We start from the raw sequence: 22,741 nt of genomic DNA, 5'->3' as shown, positions 1-22,741 counted from the left end.
AGCTGGTCAAATGTGAGGGTGGTGTCCCTGCATGCCAACTTCCGATGGACGTCCTTGCGCAAACTGCAGCGATAGTGGTCGATCAGGGCCCTGTCGTTCCATCCAGCGCTGGCGGCCAGGGTCCGAAAGTCAATCGCGAACTCTTGGGCGCTCCTCGTCCCTTGCCTCAGGTGGAAGAGACTCTCTACCCTCGGGCGTGTGGTTGAAGACGGCCCGGAAGCGGCGGGTGAAATCCTCAAAGTGGTCCAGCGCCATATCCCCATCTCCCCACACAGCGTTGGCCCATTCCAGAGCTTTCCCCAAGAGGCATGAGACGAGGGCGGATACCCTCTCACGGCCTGAGGGAGCCGGGTAAACGGTCGCCAGGTATAAATCCAGCTGCAGCAGGAAACCCTCCCATCGTACTCCCTGGGAAGTGCGAGACGAATCCCACTGGAACCAGGTGCGGAGGGGGTGAGTAGTGGAGACCCCTGTTGTGCTGGTGGGGGCGCTGGAGGGACTCCCTGTCTCTCCCTGCGGTCTATCATCTGGACGGCCCGGTCGATGTGGTCCATTGCAACGCCAGGATGTGAAGCAGCTCCTCGACTCCGCTACCAGGGGTACCTGCTCCTGCTGACTCCATAATTCGGGTGTGGAATTCTGTAAAGTAGTGCGTAACTGGCTGCAGTGAAGTCAGGCGCAGGAGAACAGAAATGCATAGCAAACGGAGCCCTTTATTGAGGCGAACAAAACACACACGGGTTAGAAAACTAAACACACACTGGTTACAATAACCCGGCGCAAACCAGCCTGGAGTGCACATACATTTACATATAACAATTCCACACACAGACATGGGGGGAAACAGAGGGTTATATGCAAGATGAGTAATGAGGGAATGCAAACCAAGTGTGCGGGAAAACAAGACAAAACAAATGGAAAATGAAAGGTGGATCAGCGATGGCTAGAAGACCGGTGACGTCAACCACCGAACGCCGCCCGAACAAGGAGAGGGACCAACCTTGGCAGACGTCGTGACACCACTATGCAACTTTTGTGTGTCTCCACCTGTCTTTTCTATGCGATCTTTGTATTCTGAAAGCAGAAGTGTAGAGACAGCCAGACAGAACAGATGAAATATAATGACATTTACTCTCACGTGTGACCAAAAATAACTAGCCCCTACTAAGCCACGCCTCCAGTCTTCAATGAAAATAACCCAACATGTGTTCTGTCCACTATATACCCAGCACTGGGTTGTTTATAACCCAACATTTTTTTTATAGAGGGACACAGACACTGATAGTGAATAGGGTGCCATTTAATTGGGATGAATGGCAGTAGAGGCATAATCATGATTTTACTTATGCAGGAAAATAAAAGTTAGGCATGTGATATATTTGAACTTGTGTTAAAGAATTAGTCAATTTAAATGGTCATATAATTAATTATAAATACAGTTTTTACAGGTTTTCAACCAATTTTCTGTATAATCTAACATATATGTTAACAGACCATGAATGTAAAAATTATTGAAAGCTGTGAATGCTATTATATGATACAAAATGTCATTGTGCTCCCAAAATATATGTGTCTGCTCCTAAATTGTTCCAAAAAAATAAATGAATGTTACTCACGGGTTCTTTGAGAAGGGTGAAGGTTCTACTGTACGTGGAGCCATCACTGGAGCTCTTCAATGGTTCTTTACAGTTCACAAAATGTCGAATATTTTTGGGCCGTGGTTTGCGCACTAATCTTTGTGTCATTCCAATGTATCTAATGTGTTGTGTTATGCCACTATATATCTTACAGTATCTGACTATGGCCAGTGAAAGTGTCTTGTGAAAGACTTACGTATGGCCTTGTCAACTGAGAACAGTTGACTGAAGCAGTCAGTAGTTCTCAATTCTCTCCTCAGGGACCCCCAGATTTTCCAGAGATAGCTCACTTGATTAAATGTGTCAGTTAACACAATAATAACACCTATGGAATTTGAGCAATATAACATGGCTGACCAGAATCAAAAACCCTGTTTGGTTCTTCAGAAAGGTCTACAAAGAACCTTTCAGATTGAGAAAGGTTCCTTTATAGAACCTTCTCCATAAAGTATATATAAAGAACCATAAAACTGTTCTACATAACTGTACATATCACGATAAACCTTAAACCCAGACCAAAGAGCCCAAACTCCCACCGACCTCAGAACACCATTTTTAAATGTGTGTTATGTACTTGTTATTCTCTGAAGAGAAGCACATTTTCCTTCACTTCACAACGTTTTTTTCCCGTGTTTCCGTGCCAAAAATGTTTATCACCTTTTTGGGCCTTAACCAGTTGGCATCCCTGACCTCAGCCTCACTGCCTCACATGTACATCCAATTAAAACTTGATTCAACTATGTTAAATTTAGCCCTCCATAGCGGCTGCCTAGTTGCACCTGAAATGACACCCTATTCCCTATATAGTGTGTTGCTTTTGACCTGCTTTTTTTCCCCATGTTCACTACACAGGGAATAGGGTGCCATTTGGGACGCACAACAACTTGGAGGAGGGAAAGTCTGCCTCTCTCACTTTAATAACTATTTATCAAGGTGCCGGCAAGAACCTTTTGGGTTGCCACACCGGCGGAACCTTTCAAGTTCTGAAAAGGGTCTTCGAAGAACCCCTGTGTAAAGGTTCAAACCTGAAACTATTTGTGATGGGAAGGGTTACATTTTTGACCTTTTTAATAATATATTGTAAAGGTGGCAGCCTATCAGATTGGAGGCTTGGCTTTCAGATAGTTATTTTTCAAATCAAATTTTATTGGTCACATACACATGGTTAGCAAATGTTAATGAGAGTGTAGCGAAATGCTTGTGCTTCTATTTCCGACCATGTAGTAATATCTAACAATTAATCTAACAATTTCACAACAACTACCTTATATACACAAGTGTAAAGGAATGGATAAGAATGTGTACATAAAAATATATGGGTGAGCGATGGCCAAATGGCATAGGCAAGACACAGTAGATGGTATAGAGTACAGTATATACTGTTCATATGAGATGAGTAATGTAGGGTATGAAAACATTATATAAAGTGGCATTGTTTAAAGTGACGAGTGATACATTTATTACATCCAATGTTTTATTGTTAAAGTGGCTAGAGATTTGAGTCAGTATGTTGGCAGCAGCCACTTATTGTTATTGATGGCTGTTTAACAGTAAAATGGCCTTGAGATAGAAGCTGTTTTTCACTCTCTCGGTCCCAGCCTTGATGCACCTGTACTGACCTCACCTTCTGGATGATAGTGGGATGAAGGCAGTGGCTCAGGCGGTTGTTGTCCTTGATGATCTTTTTGGCCTTCCTGTCACATCAGGTGGTGTAGGAGTCCTGGAGGGCAGGTAGTTTGCCCCCGGTGATGTGTTGTGCAGACCTCACTACCCTCTGGAGAGCCTTACGGTTGTGGGTGGAGCAGTTGCCGTACCAGGCGGTGATACAGCCCGACAGGATGCTCTCGATTGTGCATCTGTAAAAGTTTGTGAGTGCTTTAGGTGACAAGCCAAATTTCTTCAGCCTCCTGAGGTTGAAGAGGCGCTGTTGTGCCTTCTTCACCATGCTGTCTGTGTGGGTGGACCATTTCAGTTTGTCCGTGATGGAACTTAAAACTTTCCAACTTCTCCAGTACTGTCTCGTCGATGTGGATAGGGGGGTGCTCCCTCTGCTGTTTCCTGAAGTCCACGATCATCTCCTTTGTTTTGTTGACGTTGAGTGTGAGGTTATTTTCTTCACACCACACTCCGAAGGCCCTCACCTCTTCCCTGTAGGCCGCCACATCTTTGTTGGTAATCAAGCCTACCACTGTAGTGTCATCTGCAAACTTGATGATTGAGTTGGAGGCGTGTATGGTCGCACAGTCATGGGTGAACAGGGAGTACAGGAGAGGGCTGAGAATGCACCCTTGTGGGGCCCCAGTATTGAGGATCAGCGGGATGGAGATGTTGTTTCCTACCCTCACCACCTGGGGGCAGCCCATCAGAATGTCCAGGACCCAGTTGCACAGGGCGGGGTCGAGACCCAGGGTCTCGAGTTTGATGATGAGTTTGGAGAGTACTATAGTGTTAAATTCTGAGCTGTAGTCGATGAACAGCATTCTTACATATAGGTATTCCTCTTGTCCAGATGGGTTAGGGCAGTGTGCAGTGTGATTGTGATTGGGTGGTCTGTGGACCTATTGGGGCGGTAGGCAAATTGGAGTGGGTATAGTGTGTCAGGTAGAGTGGAGATGATATGATCCTTGACTTGTCTCTCAAAGCACTTCATGATGATAGAAGGGGGTATTACGGGGCATAGTCATTTAGTTCAGTTACCTTGGCTTTCTTGGGAACAGGAACACTGGTGGCCCTCTTGAAGCATGTGGGAACAGCAGACTGGGATAGGGATTGATTGAATATGTCCGTAAACACATCAGCCAGCTGGTCTGCGCATGCTCTGAGGACGCTAAATGTTTTGGGCCACCTGTTAGCGTAAATGTCATACCTGCTCATTGTGTTACGTTTGTACACTGGATTTTTTAAAGCATATTAACAATGATGTTTACATATAGTAATAAAGTAGTAACTATTCCAGCTTTTGGATTTGACATGCTTTTGAAGAACTCTGTAAGCCTCAGTGTTCAACCTTAACATTTTAAGACAATACAACAGAATAGATGAACAGGAACGAGATTTACTCTAACGGGTGGCCCGCAAAAATATATATCTTAAAGCCACGCCCCTACTAAGCCACACCTTCATTCCAGGGAACCCCTCAATTAACCAAAGGTGCAAATATGAACCAGCAACTAGCAATGGTTCCTTGAGGAACTTCAGAGGTTCCTTGATGTTTTCAAACATTTCAAATCCCATGCAGTCATCGTCCCTCTGTCGACTAGTACACTCTTTTCCCCAGTGTTCCGATAAATATTTATTTTACCTAGCTGTCTGCAGCATTTAAGCAATTTAGTGGAGGGAGAAACAAGGCTAGCGTGTGCTGTGCACCAGTTCTCACAGTCTATTTTTCCAAAGGACTTTAAGTAAGCTCAGAACTTCTATTAGGCTTCCCTTATAGTGCTAACTGGTGGAGTTTGCATGGCCAGTTGACAACTAAAGAATAGCCACCCTACTCTCCTCTACTTTCCCCTTCTCCCTATACCTCTATCTCTATACTGCTTGATTTGCCCCTCAATTGCTCCCTCTCTCCCTCCCGGCCTCCCCATCCAAAACATTGTCAAAGGAGAGTAGCATTGCATTCCCAGACCCCTGTACACAGCCAGGAGCCATTCTCTTTTTTTAATAATAATGTGTTTATTATTTTCCAATATAAAATAAATAAAAAAAGACAGCAATACAAACATTGACATTCATTGTACTGTTGAATGTGATGGCCAATTTAGAGGACAAAACTAATCTTAACTCACACATACACAAAAATAAAACAAAATCCTATTAGGTGGTACATGTATAAGAAGACAGCATATAGTCATTACAAGCAGTGTAGTTAAGCCTAAAATAAATATTGAGTGGAGTACAGCTGTACCAAACAGAGCGATCAATGGGTCTGGGGCTATAACTTTATCAAAGGCATTAGATAAGTAATCAAAAATGAGAGCCCAGTAAGCATGTAACTTAGGACATGTCCAAAATAAGTGGGTCAACATCCATTGATCCTGCTTGCACCACTCACACAGTGGTGAGGTGTCCGGAAATATTTTCTGCAGTTTTACTTTTGAGTAATGTACGGTGTAAACTGTGTATCACCTTAAACTGTACAAGGTTGTGTCTGGCATTCACTGAACTGTGGTTTATATTCATGAGAGCTTCTACCCAGTCCTCATCTGAGATTTCTGAACCAAGTTCTTGTTCACAAGCCATTTTAATAGTGTCTGTGGATACCTCTATGTGGGCCTGTAGCACATCATACACATCTAGAGACTGACCCCTTTGAATGGGGTTTGACAAGGATCAGGCTATTTGGCTTAACGCCACACTGTGGGATATGTGTCCTTAAGAAATTCCTGATTTGGAGGTATCTGAAAAAAATGTGTTGTTGGCATGTTAAACTTATCCTGTAATTGTTGAAATGAAGCTAACTGGCTATCAATGTATAAATTACCAATTGTTGTGAACCCCTTCTCCCTCCACTGTGAAAACACCATTATCATCCAATGCAGGGTGGAAAGCATGATTCATGCAAATCGGGATGTCAATGTATACAGTGGGTATGTTAAGAAAATAACTCATCTGTTTCCTGATCCTACGAGTATGACAAATGACTGGATTAGAGTCATAAGTGGCTTTTTTCACTTATGATGGACTATTAACAAGTGCAGGGCATGAGGAACGTTGACAGGAGGCCTGCTCAATCAAAAGCCATGAAGGCATATCCTTCTGTCGCATCCCGGGTAAACTTTCCTTCCAGAAAGACACAATGTTCAGATTATCAGCCCAATAATACAGTTTGAAGTGAGGAAGGCCAAAGCCCCCCTCTATCTTGTACTTGCATAAATGCTTCTTTGAAATTCTGGCTGCCTTGTTATCCCATAAAAATGGAGTTACTATTGAATCCAGTTTCTTAAAATAGCTTTGTGGTGTGAAATTGGGTAGACATTGGAAGAGGTAAAGAAACCTGGGTAGGGACAAACATTTTAATAGCGTTTATACGACCAACCAAAAAGATAGGCAGAGTTTTCCAAAAATCTAAATTTTGTTAAAGCTGTTACATTTTTAAGTCACAATTTGCTTTCAATAGCTTATCAAGGTCTCTTGTCATTACAATGCCAAGGCTGGTGATCTTGTCCATCACCATTCTAAATGGGGTAGATTGCAGAAATGACATATCCACAGGCCGTGATATCGGCATCAATTCGCTTTTTTGCCAGTTTACTTGTAGCCAGAGAAGGAGCCGAATGTATTTATCAAGTTAAGAAAGGGGGGAATAGACATTTTAGGCATGGATAAAAACAAAATAACATCGTCTGCAAATAGGGACATTTTGTGCTGCGTGTCTTTTTTAAAAGAAGCTATATCGGCACATGCACGAATGTGAGTAGCAAGGGGTTCCATGGCTATAGCGAAGAGCGCATGCGAAATAGGGCACCCCTGTCGGCAGCCCTTGAACAGGCGGAATGACTGCGACATTTCCTGATTGGTGACCATGGACGCCAGTGGGTGTGCAAAAATAATTATCATCCAATTAATAAATTCCTTTCCAAACCCGAAATGCTCCAGAACCGACATCATATACTTCCACTCAATCTGATCAAACCTTCTCTGCATCAAGAGCTATTACCACTGCCTCAAATTTATGATCATGATACATTACGTTGAAAAGGCGTCTCAAATTGTAGTATATATGTTGGCCCGGGATAAAAACCTGTCTGGTCAGGGTGTGTGATGTCAGAAATATATTTTTTCAATCGGTTTGCCAATATCTTTGTCAACACCTTATTTTCTATGGGGAGTAACGACACAGGGCGATAAGACGACATCTCCATGGAATCTCTATCTTTTTTCAAGATCAGTGCTATTATAGCCTCATACAGTGTTTGCGGGATTTTGTCATTTTCTTTGGATTGTTTAAACATTCACAACATAAGTGGAGCTAGCTTCTTGATACTACCCATTACGCATGCGGGAGCATAATCATAGCCTCAAACTAATTCGCATAACGCAGCGGACATAAATCTTCCTAGAAAATGTTCCTATTCATGAAAATCACAAATTAAATATATTGAGACACAGCCATAGCCTTTTGTTAATCACACTGTCATCTCAGATTTTTTGAATATGCTTTACAGCCAACGCTAGACAAGCTTTTGTGTAAGTTTATCGTGGCATAATGCTATGGCTAGGCTCAGCTAGCATCAGGCAACAATTTCACGAAAATAAGAAAAGCAATCAAATTAAATAATTTACCTTTGAAGAACTTCGGATGTTTTCACTCAGGAGACTCCCAGTTAGATAGCAAATGTTCCTTTTTTTCTAAAAATACTATTATTGTAGGCGAAATAGCTCCGTTTGTTCTTCACGTTTGGCTGAGAAATCGACCCGGAAAATGCAGTCACTACAACGCCAAACGTTTTTCCAAATTAGCTCCATAATATCGACAGAAACATGGCAAACGTTGTTTAGAATCAATCCTCAAGGTGTTTTTCACATATATATTCGATAATATATCCGTTGGGACAATTGGTTTCTCATAAGAAGCGATTGGAAAAATGGCTACTTGTGTACTTTACGCAAGATTTTCTGCTGGAGCCATCATGTGACCACTTGCTAAATGTGGTCCCTTACAGCTATTCTTCAACATAAATGCGTAAAAATACGTCACAATGCTGTAGACACCTTGGGGAATACGTAGAAAAAGTAAGCTCATTCGTAGCTCATTCACAGCCATATAAGGAGTCATTGGCATGAGGCGGTTTAAAAAAATGTGCCACTTCCTGATTGGATTTTTTTCTGGGTTTCGCCTGTAACATCAGTTCTGTTGCACTCACAGACAATATCTTTGCAGTTTTGGAAACATCAGAGTGTTTTCTATCCAAAGCTGTCAATTATATGCATAGTCAAGCATCTTGTCGTGACAAAATATCCCGTTTAAAACGGGAAGGTTTTTTTATCCAAAAATGAAAATACTGCAGTTTGGAAATTGTGCTATCGCTGTGTTAATTTCCTCTAAAGTTATCCCAGCATCGAGTGCAGCAGCTGCCCCCCCGTCTAGTTTAAGTTCTCATTCAGTGAGAAAGCGTTCCATAGTTTGTGGATCAGTAGCATTGCATTTTGATTGATATAGCTCTGAGTAAAACTGAGCAAAGCATTTATTAATATCCTGCAGATCTGTTACTATTTTACCCTTCTTGTCTTTTATTTTGTGAATAGCTCTAGATGCCTGTACATGCCTTAGCTGTCTTGTTAATTATTTATGTGTTTTGTCACCCAGTTCAACATAACTTTGTTGCGTTCTAGCAAGTAAAGAGCCCACCCGTTTCAAAAGGATGATATTGTATTCATATTTCAACTTTGTGATCTTCTCAAGGACTGTATTCGAGGAATTCGTCCTAAAAACATTCTCCTGTTCCCCTAACTCTCTTGCAGTTTCTCCCAGCCTAGTATTGGTGCGTTTCTTCCTCTCTGATGTATAATAAATAATGTAACCTCTAATCACAGCCTTTAGAGATTCCCAAAGGGTGGAGTCGTCAACATCCCCCGCGTCGTTAGCTCCGAGGAAAAAGGCAATCTGTTCCTTCAAATACTGACAAAAAGTCTCATCTTTCAACAGGTCAATGTGTCTTAGCGTCATGGGTCGCTGACCTGTAGACTTATTGTCGAGTTTCAGAACCATGGACAGAGGATAGTGGTCCATATTTAGAATAGGGTGATAGGTAACCGACGCAGCTGCTGAAATTAGTTTGGAGTCCAACAAAAAATAGTCAATTCTGGAATATGATTTATGAACTGACGAAAAGAAAGAATAATCCCTATCTGCTGGGTGAGTCAGTCTCCAAATATCAAGAATGTTGTTTGTCATCAATGTATTTAGACAGACACTGGCCTTTGATTGTTGAAGTGACCTTGATAGCTGTTTATCTAAAAGAGGATCTAACGTACAGTTAAAGTCATCTCCAACAATAACACTTGTATCCGAGATATTTGGTATGGCCTTAAATACCTTTTGAAAAAATAATGGATCATCGTAGTTGGGTCCATATAAATTGACCAAGGTTATTGTTTTCGAATGCAGTAACAACAATAATACACCGACCATTGGGATCTGAAATCGAGGATGAGTAAACAAAAGGAGTGTTTTTCCTTATCAGGATTGCTACCCCTCTCGCTTCTGCATCAAAGGTAGTATGTCTGACCGATCCAGTAGCTTGGCCTGAGCGGAGCGTTTAATATGAGATTCTTGAAGAAGCACTATGTCAGCGTCCAGTGATTTAAGATGAGAAAAAAACTTAGCTTGTTTCACGACATGCCCTAAGCCATTACAGTTCCAGCTGATTATCTTTATTCCACCAGGTCTACTCTGTGCTCGGTCACGATGTGGCATTTCTTATTTTAGAGCAAATTGTTGCTGTCATACAAAGCCCAAAATGAAAAACGTCCCGCCTTGCAGGAGCTCGTCATGCCACCATCCCCTCCCTCCCGTCCCATTACTGAGTGACTTCCCCAAACGAAGCACTCCTTGACTAACACACAAACCTTAGGGTGTCTAGACATACAGCTTCAACTAACTCATCATCTATAGATTCTCAGCATATAAACTAAATTAAATAACACTTAACTCTCACGTTAGGGGGTGAGTGACGCTAAAACATGATAGGCTATATAAGCCACAACATCTCACCCATCATTATAAGATCCAATTTCTGATCTTCTGATCGAAAAGACATAGAAATTCAAACACATTCCTGGCCTGTATTTGGCCATTTAGCCGTTTGACACAGTCGTTCTGTATCCTCAGCCAGGGAGCTTGCTTGACAAGAACAGATCGGCCTCTTTTGGGTTGTCAAACATATGTGTTGATCCCTCGACTGTCACCTTAAACTGGGCTGGGAAGAGGAATCCATATTGGATGTTGGCCGCTCTGCATTTGTTGCGTAACTCATCATACTCTTTCCGTTGGTTCCTCACCTCCAAGGTAAAATCTGGGTAGAAAGACACCCTGGCTCTGTTGTAGTTAAGGGGGAACTTTTGCCCAGCCAGCTTGAGGATGAGATCCCTGGTCTGGGGATAGTGCAGCAGTAACATGAATGGCCTTGGTGGTGCGCCCTTGGCTGGCTTCGTTGCCTGTGATCTGTGTGCGCGGTCGATCAGGATGGTGTTCACTCGCGCGGTCGATCAGGATGGTGTTCACTCCCCAGCGATCTATCAGCTCCGAGACAAATTCAGTGGGTTTCCCTTTCTCAGTGTCCTCCTGGATCCCAAATATTCGGATGTTCTGGCGTCTTGAATGCGACTCAAGCATTTCCAATCGGGCTTTCAGGGTTTTGTGGTCATTTTTGAACGTTGCGCACTGTTTCTCTGTTTCTTTTTCCTGTAGCCTGGCCTCGTGATCAACTGTTGTCTGCTCAACCTCATGTACCCTGTCCTTAGTTGCCTTCACAGTGAAATTCCCAGTACTCTTTGAGATATCATCCAACCTTGTGTCCACCTTCTTGCTTAGTGAGTTTATGGCAGCCAGTAGGTTCTGTGGGGAACTCTTGGGAGCTAGCATCTTCAGCTAACTCCTCGTGGGTCAGCGAAGTTAAAATTGGCTCGTTGTCTATCTCATTCAAATGATCTTGTTTTAGCGGCCCCTTTTTTTGGTGCCTTTTCCCTTTGTCATATTGCCAGACAATGTTTGAAGTTATAGGTCGTGCGAGGTTAAGACAAATATTAATTTGTTTCAAAATAGAGCGGAGCTCTAGCAAAGCAAGTCTACTCCATAGCACGCTCTCTAGCGCCCCCCACAGAAGCCATTCTCAGTTAGATAGAGAATTCAGAAAAGACAGGGTGTGCCTTGGTCAAAAATAGTGCACTATATAGGAAATAAGGTTCCATTTGGGATGGAGTTACTGTAACAATCACAGACATGTCCCTGTCCTCTCTACATCCAGCATACAGCCCCATGCCCTCGCCAGGCCATTGAGTATCCTGCAGCATCAGCCCCATGCAGAAGCCTTCTGGAGGCCAGATGTGGGTTATTATGGGGTTTCCTGTAGCACTAGACTCCGGTACTCCTAGCTGTCAGCAGAGAAACTAAATCTCCACTTTACTTTGGATGGAGAGAGGGGCTCTGGGTGTGTGAAGGAAAAATTGATTACTTGTGTTAACAAACCTTTATTGCTCTGGCTCCCGGCCAAATGACTGGCTGGTTGCACAGGAGAATGAAGACATCATTTTCACGTCCAAAGGCTCCCCGAAGTCCACACTAAATCAAAACAGCATAGAGATGAACGTGAGGCCTGCACTCCGGGGGTAGCTAGTACAGTACAGTGCCATGAGTTCCATGTGAGCTTCCACCTGATTCTTCAAAAATACTTTGAAGCAGCCTGTTATGTCGTAGGGAGTTTTGCTAAACTGGAACACACTAGGACTACATGTCTCTTTATAATCAAAAAAGGTGAAACTGATCTCCCTGTAGAGTCTATGGACACATGTCACAACTCATTTTGGCTACCCTGGGTGCCTCAAACAATGTTTGAAACTTAAGGAGCCTTCCCTGCCGTTGGGCTCCCTGATTTTTATCTAACAGATCTCTATGTTGTTCTACGCGGTCTGGAATGGTTCTCAGTCTGGTTCTATATGGTCCTGTGTGGTTCTAAGGGGTTCTGTGTGGCGCTGTTTGGTTCTATCTGGCCCTGTGTAGTTTTATGTGGTTCTGTGAGGCCCCGTGTAGTTCAGTGTGGTTCTGTGTAGCCCTGTGTAGTTCTGTATGGTTGTGACCGTGTCCCTCTCTCACAGGCACTGCTCTGGTGGTCCAGTGGGATCATGTCCACCTGCAAGACAACTACAACTTGGGTAGCTTCACCTTCCAGGCCACACTGCACAGCGACGGCAGGATTGTCTTCGCCTACAAAGAGGTCAGTCTCTCTCTCTCGGTTCCTCTGTAGGCTTTATTTACCACTCGCTTTCTCTATTTGCTGCTCCTCTCCCTCTATCCATCTCTTTCTCACTCTCAGTGCTCATCTCTCCGTGTATCTCCCATAGGGGTGTAGGAGTGACATGGCGTCACACCTATCTCGTGAGAAGCAGGGAATTCTTCACACTCACCCTGCTCTCTCTCTCTCTCTTCTCTCTCTCTCCATCTCTTTCTGTTCCCTCTATCTCTGTCTCTCCTTCCTCACCCTCACTTTCTCTTGGTGACAGAGCACTTATTTAATTCTCTCCTTGATTGAATTGATGAATAAAGCGCCGTGCTCATCAACCTCTGTTTTCACTCAGGGCACGTTGTGTCGCTACCGTGACTGACAATTTAATGGCCGTCGTTATTGACGCTCCCTTTGAAAATATTACTTCCTCTCCCCATTCTGCTTCCATATGTTTAATATGGTTAATAACAGTCTAACTCGTGTCGCAAGTTTTGGATCACTGTAACATCGCTGCATGCGAGAGAGATTATGTTTACTAGATACTGTGGCGGTGCCGATTAAAATGTCAAAATGGGAAGAGGGAGAAAAAGGAACTGAGTGAAAGAGAGTTGGAATCAAGAGTGACTTCTCTGTCAGATGAATGTCTAAATGTGTTAGGCCGCAATTACGGAATCCATTAAATCCAATTATTACATGTGTTATACATCTATCATAATCACAAGCCCCATAAAAGTTATCTTTCAAAAGAGGTATTTAAAAAAATGTTTTTTCTCTCTTCCATTTCAATCGGGGAGTACTTCTATTTAACTCCACTCTTACACTCCACTTCTCCATGTAAAGACAACCCTCACTGTGGCTTTTACTTCCCTTATTTATTTCACCTACTTTCACCACACTATAAATGTCTCTCTCCTAGGATCTCAACATTCTGAAATTTGAGCCCGCCAGACTTATTTTGCAGACTTATTCATTTGCGCCTCCATTTTGATGGATTTCCTGGGAGATTAGTCCATTTTAACAAGCTATTTAATCCTTCCAGTACATTAAGTCCCATTGTTTGTAGGATGCTTCACAAATGGCAACCTACTCCCTATATAGTGCACTACTTTTGACCAGAGCCTGTAGGGTGTAGGGAATAGTGCCATCTGGGACACATTTCCCACAACCCTCCATCAGCATCAGGAACTGTCAGGCCTCTGTCTGGTTAAGGTCTGTTTGGGTCCTACTCCCAGCAGGCTCAGTCAGATAGACAGGTCTGGTGGCTGGTGATGGATGTCCGTCTCCCTCCTCTCTCTCTTCCAGATTCCAATGGAGGTGGCCCAGATCAGCTCCGTCAATCACCCGGTGAAAGTGGGCCTCTCCGATGCCTTTGTGGTGGTCCACAGGATCCAGCAGATACCCAGTGAGTCACCATGATGCAGAGAGTGCACTGCGACACTGCACACAGAGACGGACGGACGGACGCACGCACACACGTGCACACACGTGAACACACACACACACACCATGACTCAATGCGTCACAACACACCAGTAGTGGTTGGTGTCACTTTGGATTGGAGGGCAGGGTCATTGTATTGACTGGAATGGAAGGAATGGAACAGTACCAAACACATTAATTCCATTCCAGCGATTACTATGAGCCGTCCTCCCCTCTCCATCCTCTCATACACCATCACAAGCAAGTTAAACTTTTGGTGTTTTTCTCTTCTCAATGCTTCTCCCTTTTGGGGTTTAGTTCAAGCTTTCGCTGCGGCCTCTCCAACAAAGTTTTCACCTCACAGAAACGATATGAGTATGGGCACAGGTCCAGATTTGACTCTTTGCATGAGGTTCCTTCCAATTCAGGCCAATTAAAGTTAATACAACGTAGAGCAAAGACGAGAAACTCTGAGTATTTTCACCCACAGCTAGACACCCTCAGGAGCTTTAATTTCAAGTCTGCCAAAATAATGAGTAGTCAAAAACGATATATTCATTAGTTTAATTGCGTGTATTGATGATACGTTCATAGGACTTGGCATTTGAAGAATCTATTTGTTCCAGTTAACGTTTCATAGGTAGTTATTTATCCAATTACATTTTTTTTTTTTATCGACTTTGTCTGAAATTATTGAGTTGTGGATAGTAATTACCTCTACTCAAAAATCTTTAAGAACCACATGAATTTCACATGTGATCTGATTAATAATTAATTAATTAATAATTAATTAATAATCTAATTAATATGATAGCACATGAAAATATGATCTCATGTGAAATAAATTTGACAACATGGGGATATAAAATGTCAACACGTGTCACCATGAAACTACACGTGACAACATTTGACAACTTTTTCCTCATGTAAAACTGCTAATTAAATGTTCAAATGTAAACGAAAAAGGCAATTCCACATGTGAGAGTTTGAAACATGTAACTTTTTTTTTTTAAGGAAAGAAATGAAATGGTACGACAGGTTTTATGGTACTGTTGGCGTTATGCTGTTCAGCTAAAATAGTGTAAACATCTTTAATTAATAAAAGTGATTATAATTGACATGATCACTTAGTGCTGACTTTTACTTTGAAGTCCAAAGTGTAGTAATACAGGTGGAATCAGTTATTGACACAGACATGGTGGCTCAGCAAGAGATCGGAATGCTGTGAACCACGAGGTTGTGAGTTCACATTCAAGGTGAGGACATGTTGAGTAAGAATTACTGTATGAATAAACATACACAATGTAACCCTTTATGTAAAATATTTAGATTTAAAACACTGCGACTGTGTGACAACTTTTTTGTTTGCTGGGCAACACCTGTGAAAACTCGTGAAAAACATCCACACAACTTCATGGGAAATATCATCATGTGAAGTGTTTCAAAACCAGACGGTTTCACATAATTTCACATGTGAAATAAAATGTTACATGTGCAAAACGTGGACATTTCTCTTGGGAAATCATGTGGTTTTTCACAAGGATCACCCTATTCCCTATATAGCCTACTACTTTCTACCAGAGCCATATGGGCACTACATAGGGAATAGGGTGCCGTTTGGAACATAGCCTCTGTGTTCGGGAAGAAAGGGTTTCGGTGTTGTTATAAGGGGGAATTCAAACCTGCTGCTCAGCTGCGCTGTGAGTGTTGATCTTCCGTGGTTGTTGATTCTCTCTACTTCTCTGAAGACTGTGGGAATAGGGTGCTCTTGTTACAGTAGCTACAGCAGCGCTCCCATAACACTCCTGTAGACAGTATTGAGAGTTCTTAGGCCACCAAAGGACTTATCTACCCTCTTTGATGCAGCCTCTGTTACGCTCAGCTGGTGAAAACAGACACCTCGGGTTGCATCCCAAATTGACACCCTATAACTTATATAGTGCGCTACTGTTGACCAGAGCCCAGTGCACTATGTAGGGAATAGGATGCAGTCCCTCAGCTCTCCTACTGCAGGTAGGGAGGAAGACAAAAGGCCTATCTGGGGCAGGGAATGGAGGAGAGGAATGCAGGGATGAGTGTTAAACATGAAAGATGACACCCAGGGCGGTGTGTGTTCCGAACTCCCTCCGGAAGCCCCACTGTTGTAAACTGAAAGACTGCCTGCTTGAAACAATGTAACATGCTGAGTCAGCTTTCTCACAAACCTTTACCGGGATCACTTCTTTACTTATTTTGGTTTAAGGGACATACTATACAGCCCAAAGAGTTGTACAGTGCCCCCTCGGAAGTAAACTATTAGTTTAAGATCACATTTTCTGTATGAGAGGCCTCTCCTTTGGAAGTGATAATAATATACTGTAATATAATAATAATAACATACTAGTTAGTGAGAAGATGAAGGACCAGGAAATGGCTTAGAAACAAATTATTGGTTGTGAAGACTGTCCTTGTTTGACAGTATCCATGCCTGGGAAAAAAACATGGTTTGACACATTTGTATCATATACCTAGTGAATGGTGGCGAATGTGATAAGTATGGAGAGGAGAGGAGAGAGCAGGTTGACGGTCGGTGGGTGAGCATTTGTTATCTCTGTCTGTCTGTCGAGAAAGGTCAGGATTAGCATCTTGGGGCTTCTGTCGGTCAAAAAGGCTGTGGCGTGTTTACACGTGTATTTGTTTGATTTACAACTGCACAAAAAATCTAAACTGAAATTGAGATGTAATACTTTAAAGTATGGCTGGACAAGGTGATTTCAAAATACGAATTAATTTGGTTGGAGGCAATGCTTTGCATTTACTGTGGAATTTTTCTGACCTGTGGTAAGCTGCAGATGCCTACAGGGTAAAAATATCCCTTCAACCTGTTTTGAAAACAAAAAACTGAACATTCTGCTCCATTGTAAAGTGCAAGGGTGCCAATATATTTGACCGCATCTGAAGCTACAGGTTAGTTTACACATTTTACAGTCCAGTGTTGTGAGAAGAATCACAGCTGTACTGAATTTGATTGTTGTAACTGATAGATTCTTAAAGAGATGGACGGGATCTTAAGCACCTACAAATTCGTAACATATCACTTGAATTGCAGGAGACCTAACATAACATATCATACGAAATGGATGACGTACACAATTGTGCACAGTTTTTGGATTCCCGTTTTGACTCCTGAGTGCTACTTTCAAAACTACTGGCTGAAATTGTACAAAACCTTTGTAGCATCACTTTAAAAGGGAAAAACTGTTAGAATCAGAGGACTCAATGTTTAGGGAGCAAGTGGGTAAAATTGACTGTGATAGATAGTCCCATTAGACAGGTCAGAGTAAAGCAGAGATCTAGCCCTTGGTTTAATCATGAGATTCTAGAATCTATCCAAGCGAGGACTAAGGCCTTAAAGAAATTTAAGAATTCCAAGAGCAGCCTGATTTTCTCCTATATAAACATCACAGAAATGAAGCACATATCAGAATGGATGAAGTGAAGAGGGGTTACTTTGCTGATAAAACATTGAGAACCAAAATGACCCTAAAAAGCTTTGGAAATCATTTAAGGAACTAGATTGTAGTAGTATTACCAAAAACAAGCAAACAATATTGGACTGAACATCAGGGGGGAGATGATACTGTATATGAAAAAGCAGAGGTTGCCAATGAATTCAACTATTTTTGTACTACTATTCTGGTTTCAGTTCTGGTTTGTATGGAAACGACCAAGCCAAGAAATATTGTGTCCGAGTTAGGGGTTCAGCCAAACTTAAAAAAATTATATATTAAGGTAGAAACAGCAAATATAGCCAGTATGCTAGGAGAGTTTAAATGCTACAAAGCCACAGGCCTGGATACATAAACATATCGCTCTCTTGAACAAGGCACCTTTCCCAGGGACATGAAACAAGCTAAAGTTATACCTCTGTATAAAGAAGGGGATAAAGTCTGACCCTGGGAATTACAGGCCTGTGTCTATCTCCAGTATGACATCAAAGATCAAAGTTAAGAATATGTCAACAAACAAAGTCTACTGTATGATTTTCAGTCGGGTTTTTAGAAAAACATACTCCACTGATTCATGTCTACTTCACTTGACTGACTTCATCGGGAAAGAGATTGATGAGGGAAATCTGTGTGGAATGGTACTGCTTGACCTACGGAAGGCCTTTGATACAGTTAACCACTGTCTCCTAATCTCCAAACTGGAGGCACTGGGGTTAAGCAGTACCCCTCTAAGCTGGGTAAAGTCCTATTAGGGAGTAAGTAGTAGAGGTTAGTGGTTCACTGTCTCAGGCAAAACCAATGAGTTGTGGCATTCCGCATAGGAGCGTGCTTGGGCCTCTATTTTCTTGCCATCTTTTCCTTTATGCAGAGGACTCTACACTTCTGGTGACTAATAAAAGTAAAACTATGTTGGAGAGCATACTTAGCACAGAGCTGACTAACATTAGCAAATGGCTTGGATATATTTTTATTTAACTAATCAAGGCAGTTAAGAACAAATTCTTATTTTCAATGATGGCCTATGAACAGCGGGTTAACTGCGGGTTAACCGCAGAATGACAGATTTGTACCTTGTCAGCTTGGAGATTTGAACACTGCAACTTTTGCGGTTACTAGTCCAACACTCCAACCACTAGGCTTCGCTGCCACCCCGATAATAATAAGCCTGCACTTAGGTAAAACTGAGGCAACATTTTTTTGGCTCCTAACCTAAATTGTGTAGGTTCCTCTGAAATCGGAGTGGAGCTAGGGGGTGAAGTGCTGACTACGAAAACCTCTGTTAGCTACCTGGGTTGCATCCTTGATGGAAGCTTGGGAGTTGTGAGCATGGCCACTGAAGTGCTAGGGAAGGCTAATGCCAGGTCTAAGTTTTTGGCTAGAAAATCCAAGCTGCTTGATAAGGACTCCATGAGAGTGCTAGCCACTGCCCTCATTCAATGCCATTTTGACTACGCTAGGACATTTAAATATACATACTTTTTTTGGGAGGGGAATAACAAATGAGTTCCATGCAGTGGTGGGGATTGGGATATCACAGCAGGAATTCAGCTCAAAGTAGCCAGTAGACACCTTTCAGAACAGGTGCATATATACTGAGATCATGTGACACTTCGATTGCAAACAGGTGGACTTTATTTAACTAATTATGTGACTTCTGAAGGTAATTGGTTGCACCAGATTTTGTTTAGGGGCTTCATAGCAAAGGGGGTGAATACATATGCACGCAGGACTTTTTTTTTCTTCATTTCACTTCACCAATTTGGACTATTTTGTGTATTTCCATTACATGAAATCCAAATACATATCCATTTAAATTACAGGTTGTAATGCAACAAAATAGGAAAAATGGCAAGGTGGATGAGTACTTTTGCAAGGCACTTGCAAGGCCATTTGGGATGCAGACTAAATCTGCAACAGCACAGGGGGATCTGGTTCAGATGGCTACGTTGAGCTGAATTCCTGCTGTGATATCCCAATCCCCACCACTGCATGGAACTCATTTGTTATTCTCTGGCAAAAAAAAGTATTTTTAAATGTAGATTAAATGTAGATTATCTTTAAGGACTGGTTGTTCTTTTTTTCACAGTTAGTATTGATCATGTCTAAAATCTTCACTGCGTTTTCTTGTAGTACTAAGAAAAGTTATGTATTTAGACTAGAGTGATTGCTTGGTGGCTTTAGCCTCCAGGTCTCAGAGCGTAACATAGGTAATCCCAAATGGCACCCTATTCCCATATAGAGTGCACTATTTTAAGAAGAGCCCAGGCAGCTGGAGGGCTGAGTAATCAGTGTTGAGGGGGAACTCATGCGAGTCAATAAGTGTTTCTGCTGACAATTAACGCATATTTGTCACACTCTTCTTCCTCCTCCTCCTCTGACGAGGAGAAGTAGTAAGGATCGGAGGACCAAAGCGCAGCGTGATGTGAATACATTCTTTTAATGTAAAACGAAATAACACAAAGTACACGAAACAAACAAAATGAACATGACCGCTATCAACACAGAGTGCAACATCCATAGACATAGATAATCACCCACAAAATACTCAAGGAATATGGCTGCCTAGATATGGTTCCCAATCAGAGACAACAATAAACAGCTGCCTCTAATTGAGAACCAATCTAGGCAACCATAGACATACAAAACCCCTAGACTGGTGCCAACCCCATCAACATACAAAAGTCCTAGACAGGACAAACACATACAATCACCCATGTCACACCCTGACCTAACCAAAATAATAAAGAAAACAAAGAATACCAAGATCAGGGCATGACAATATTGGTCTGAGCACACACAGCTAGTGCAGCCGGAGAGGATCCCTCTAACCCTCTCCTTAAGCCACGCTCAAGTTGTGAAATGTAATATTCTATGCTGCTAGCTAGCTATCTCCAGGCCATGGCGTTTGGGCCTGGCCTGTGCTGCACTGGCGCTAGCAGGGGGAAGATATGCTTGTACAGACAAGATATTTAGCAGGTCAGATGCTAGGCTTTTATTTAGCCACCCCTGGGCTGGGCAGCCAGATGCACGGACAGCCAGACTCCCAGTCACCCTCACGCATTATTCTGATGAGGTTATCAAAACCAGAAGTGCCTCAGTCATTTTAATACCTGTCTGCCTACTGACGTGCACTCTTAAGTCTTATCAGACTGTGTTTTCTTTTGCTAATTCACTGCGGAAGCTGTGGTACAATAGCTGGCCCACAATTTGCTCACCTCATTATTATACAGTCAGAGCTCAGATAGAGGTCCTTGCGTTTTCATCATATCCATTCATTTTATGATATTGCTGAATTTCCATGTCCAATGTCTATTTGTATTGTATTTTGGGGTGATTACGTAGATTTCAGGAAACAGATATGGGAGGTAATCTGCTCAAAGCTAGAGATCTCGCCGTGTGGTAGCGAGGATTCTGAATTAATGAGACGGTGAAATGAAAGCTGCATGATTGTTATGTTGATGGCAGGAAATACACTGGCACGGAACTGTAGCTTTTCTATTGGCTGAGTGAGTAGGAAAAGAATAGGGAACTAACCTCACTGTCAGGGTCCTATGTGCTATTCTGTTCCAGACAGTAATTATTATTATCACTGTGCTGTTGGAACAGTATGTGTAATGAAAATCTACCTGCGCATCGATTATTTTCTTCCCCCCGGCAGTTTTGGACTCCATTGTTCCTATAGGCACACAGGCTCTGGCAATAAAGCACTATTCTGAATTTAGATTACCTCATCCCCTCAGTGGTTTTTAACTCATTGCACAAGGTCTCCATGTCACATTTCCATTGATTCTCATCCAACTTGCAAGGGTGAATTAATAAGAAATCATTTCCTGGTCTGGTACTCAGATTTTCATAATAGATCATTGTTATAAAGGAGTCTTCTTAGAAGAAAATGTGCTATCTAGAACCCAAAAGGGTTCTTTGGCTGTCCCCATAAGAGAACCCTTTTGGTATCAAGTAGAAGCCTTTTGGTTCTAGGTAGCACCCTTTTGAGTTCAATGTAGAACCCTTTCCACAGAGGGTTCTACATGGAACCAAAAAGGGTTCTCATATAGGGACAGCTAAAGAACCCTTTTCTAACCCTTTTTTCTAAGAGTGTAGGTGTGTACCAGACCAGTAGCCTATTATCCATTGTATTTTCCATCTGGTGAGATATTGACTGGGCCAGTGCATTATTTTGTCTGTGCTTTTAATTAGATTATGGCCTAATTGATCTTTGTGTTCATAATTGATGTTACACTTCTGCAAAGCTCCTTTTGTTTGATGTATCGGAGCAGGGCAGCTAAATCTTCATTACCACTTGATGATGCTCAGGCTGAGACGGCCTGTATTTGCTGTAAATTAAAGCTTCCTCCCTCCCAGGCTATGGGGTGAAGTTTTCCCAATTTGCAGATCTAAGATCAGTTTTCCCTCCCCCAATCCTAATCCTTAACTGTTTGAGGGAAATCCAAGATCAGCGTCTAGGGGCAATATAACCTCTTCCCATCGCCTGGAGGAAAACCGAGCCAGGCCACAGAGTCTAGACAGCCTGCCCACAGAGGAGCATTCCCAGGCAGGCAGACAGTGAGAGACCTCCCCTCTCCTCTGGCCCATCCATGCTATCATTACACACTTTATAAGCCCACTGCCTGGGGCCAGAGGAAGCCAGCCATAGGGAAGGCAAGGAGAGGGGTGGTATTCAGGGTAAAGACAGCTGATACAGTAGCTAGCTAGACTTACTGTACGGTACCTTGCATTGGTCAGATGTTTTTGGTGCCGAAACAAAACAAGAAACACACACACTGACTGTTTTTCACACATTTTAATAGGGCATAATGTCTCTATAGTTCTGTATTCTCACCTATATTAGAACAATGAATATTCCTGGAATGTCTCAAATGGCACCTTATTCCCTATATAATGCATTGCAAATAGTCTGCGTAGCCGTTTGATTAGATGTTCAGGAGTCTGATGGCTTGGGGTAAAAGCTGTTTAGAAGCCTTTTAGACCTAGACTTGGCGCTCCGCTACCGCTTAACGTGCGGTAGCAGAGGGAACAGTCTATGACTAAGGTGGCTGGAGTCTTCGACAATTTTTAGGGCCTTCCTCTGACACCGACTGGTATAGAGGTCCTGGATGTCAGGAAGCTTGGCCCCGGTGATGTACTGGGCCGTAAGCACTACTCGCTGTCCAGGTGTGAAAGGGCAAAGTGGAGTACAATAGAGATTGTGTCATCTGTGGATCTGTTGGGGTGGTATGTAAATTGGAGTGGGTCTAGG

General features: G+C 42.6%; 1 protein-coding gene across 2 annotated transcripts in view; it reads left to right on the top strand.

Moving 5' to 3' along the window:
• The window catches only part of LOC110535616 (plexin domain-containing protein 2), a 170,216-nt gene that overhangs the window by 98,147 nt on the left and 49,328 nt on the right, over window positions 1-22,741 (top strand). For both annotated transcript variants that reach the window (XM_036935347.2, XM_090189946.1), the window contains 2 exons: window positions 12,450-12,568; window positions 13,880-13,979. In XM_036935347.2, coding sequence (XP_036791242.1) covers window positions 12,450-12,568; window positions 13,880-13,979 — 219 coding nt within the window. The remainder of the gene's footprint in view (window positions 1-12,449; window positions 12,569-13,879; window positions 13,980-22,741) is intronic.

The sequence above is a fragment of the Oncorhynchus mykiss genome, chromosome 11, assembly GCF_057628025.1.
Source record: "Oncorhynchus mykiss isolate SJ-2025 chromosome 11, ASM5762802v1, whole genome shotgun sequence".
In the NCBI taxonomy this organism is placed as follows: Eukaryota; Metazoa; Chordata; class Actinopteri; order Salmoniformes; family Salmonidae; genus Oncorhynchus; species Oncorhynchus mykiss.
Note: the sequence above shows the minus strand (reverse complement) of the source record. Positions and strands in the feature narration are given on the sequence as shown.